This window comes from Atta cephalotes, assembly GCF_000143395.1.
Source record: "Atta cephalotes unplaced genomic scaffold scaffold00023, whole genome shotgun sequence".
Classification (NCBI taxonomy): domain Eukaryota; kingdom Metazoa; phylum Arthropoda; class Insecta; order Hymenoptera; family Formicidae; genus Atta; species Atta cephalotes.
In genome coordinates this window covers 4,170,648-4,171,893 of record NW_012130087.1, presented here as the reverse complement: position 1 = coordinate 4,171,893, position 1,246 = coordinate 4,170,648, and the positions used below count along the sequence as shown (strand labels likewise).

Genomic DNA, 1,246 nt, shown 5'->3' with positions numbered 1-1,246 from the left:
ACCACAATTAATGACAAGTGTGCTAGTGTACATTCACGATAATAAGCATAAACTAATTAAGTGCGTTATTAGACACGTCACTGCGAATTTTGTTTCTGAATCGATCGCGAAACATTTAAACATACACGTAGATACACATCGATCAGTGCAATTAACGGAACGAGCACTGAATCGAAAGACATAACTCAAATTACGATATACATTCTGTATATGATGATTTCTACAAACGTTTAACGTGTCTATGATACCGACGATTGCTGATTTGGTTCCATCCGAAGTTTTTTCATGCGATTCGGTCAAACTACGGTCGAATATCAAATTAGCCGATCCGAAGTTCCATTTGTCACGCTCGATCAATTTGTTCAATTGGCTCGGTAGCAACATTGTCGTTATTCATGATTGGTCAAATTAATCTTTTACGAGAAAGTTATGAATTATATCTGCAAAAAACACAACTGGATTGGATGGTCATCGGAGGCGCATCGTCGCGAGAGCCATCGAAGATTCCGATATGTTATACCACAAATTTGGACAATCTAATGTCTAAGTTTTGGATAATTGAAGAAGTTACGACAGATAAATCCTTATCCGACGAAGAACGAGAATGGGAGGCGCATTTTCTAGAGATGTTTCGCGTAACAGCGACGATTGTTACACAATTCGCTTACAGTTTCGCAAGACGAAAAATCGTTTAGGTGATTCGCGAAGCTTCGCACTTAAGCGTTTATCATTTTCTGGAGCGTAAATTAAACGCGAACGCCACATTAAGGTCGGATTATACGCAGGTAGTGAACGAATATTTAAAACTAAATATGACGTTGATAAAAAATCCCGAAGACGGTTATTATCTACCGCATCACGTAATTAAGGAAACAAGTGATACGACGAAAGTAAAAATTGTGTTCGACGTCTCGGCAAAGAAGAATAATGGAACATCTCTATGATTTATTAATGGTCCCATCATTCAACCCGGTCTAATTGCACATTTAATTCGGTACTTTCGTACTTATAACTATGTTGTCACGGCGGATATCGAAAAGATGTATCGTAAATAATATTGCACGAAGAGGATCGATACTATCAGCGCATTCTTTGTTGGCATGATAGCATGATGGCGACGTTCCAAATTTAAATATACTAATCTTCAGTGTGTCCTCTTCATCATTTTTAATGATTCGTACTATTCAAAAACTCGCAAACGACAAACTATCTATAACTATCCGAAGGTGACTAAAATTATTACTAA

The 1,246-nt window shown here is 37.4% G+C and overlaps 1 protein-coding gene across 1 annotated transcript; it reads left to right on the top strand.

Moving 5' to 3' along the window:
• The first annotated feature begins 395 nt into the window (after nt 1–395).
• LOC105620024 lies at nt 396–944 on the top strand. The gene is made up of 2 exons (XM_012201536.1): nt 396–635; nt 696–944. The coding sequence occupies exons 1-2, from the start codon at nt 396–398 to the stop codon at nt 942–944; spliced, it is 489 nt and encodes a 162-aa protein (XP_012056926.1).
• Nucleotides 945–1,246: the final 302 nt, after the last annotated feature.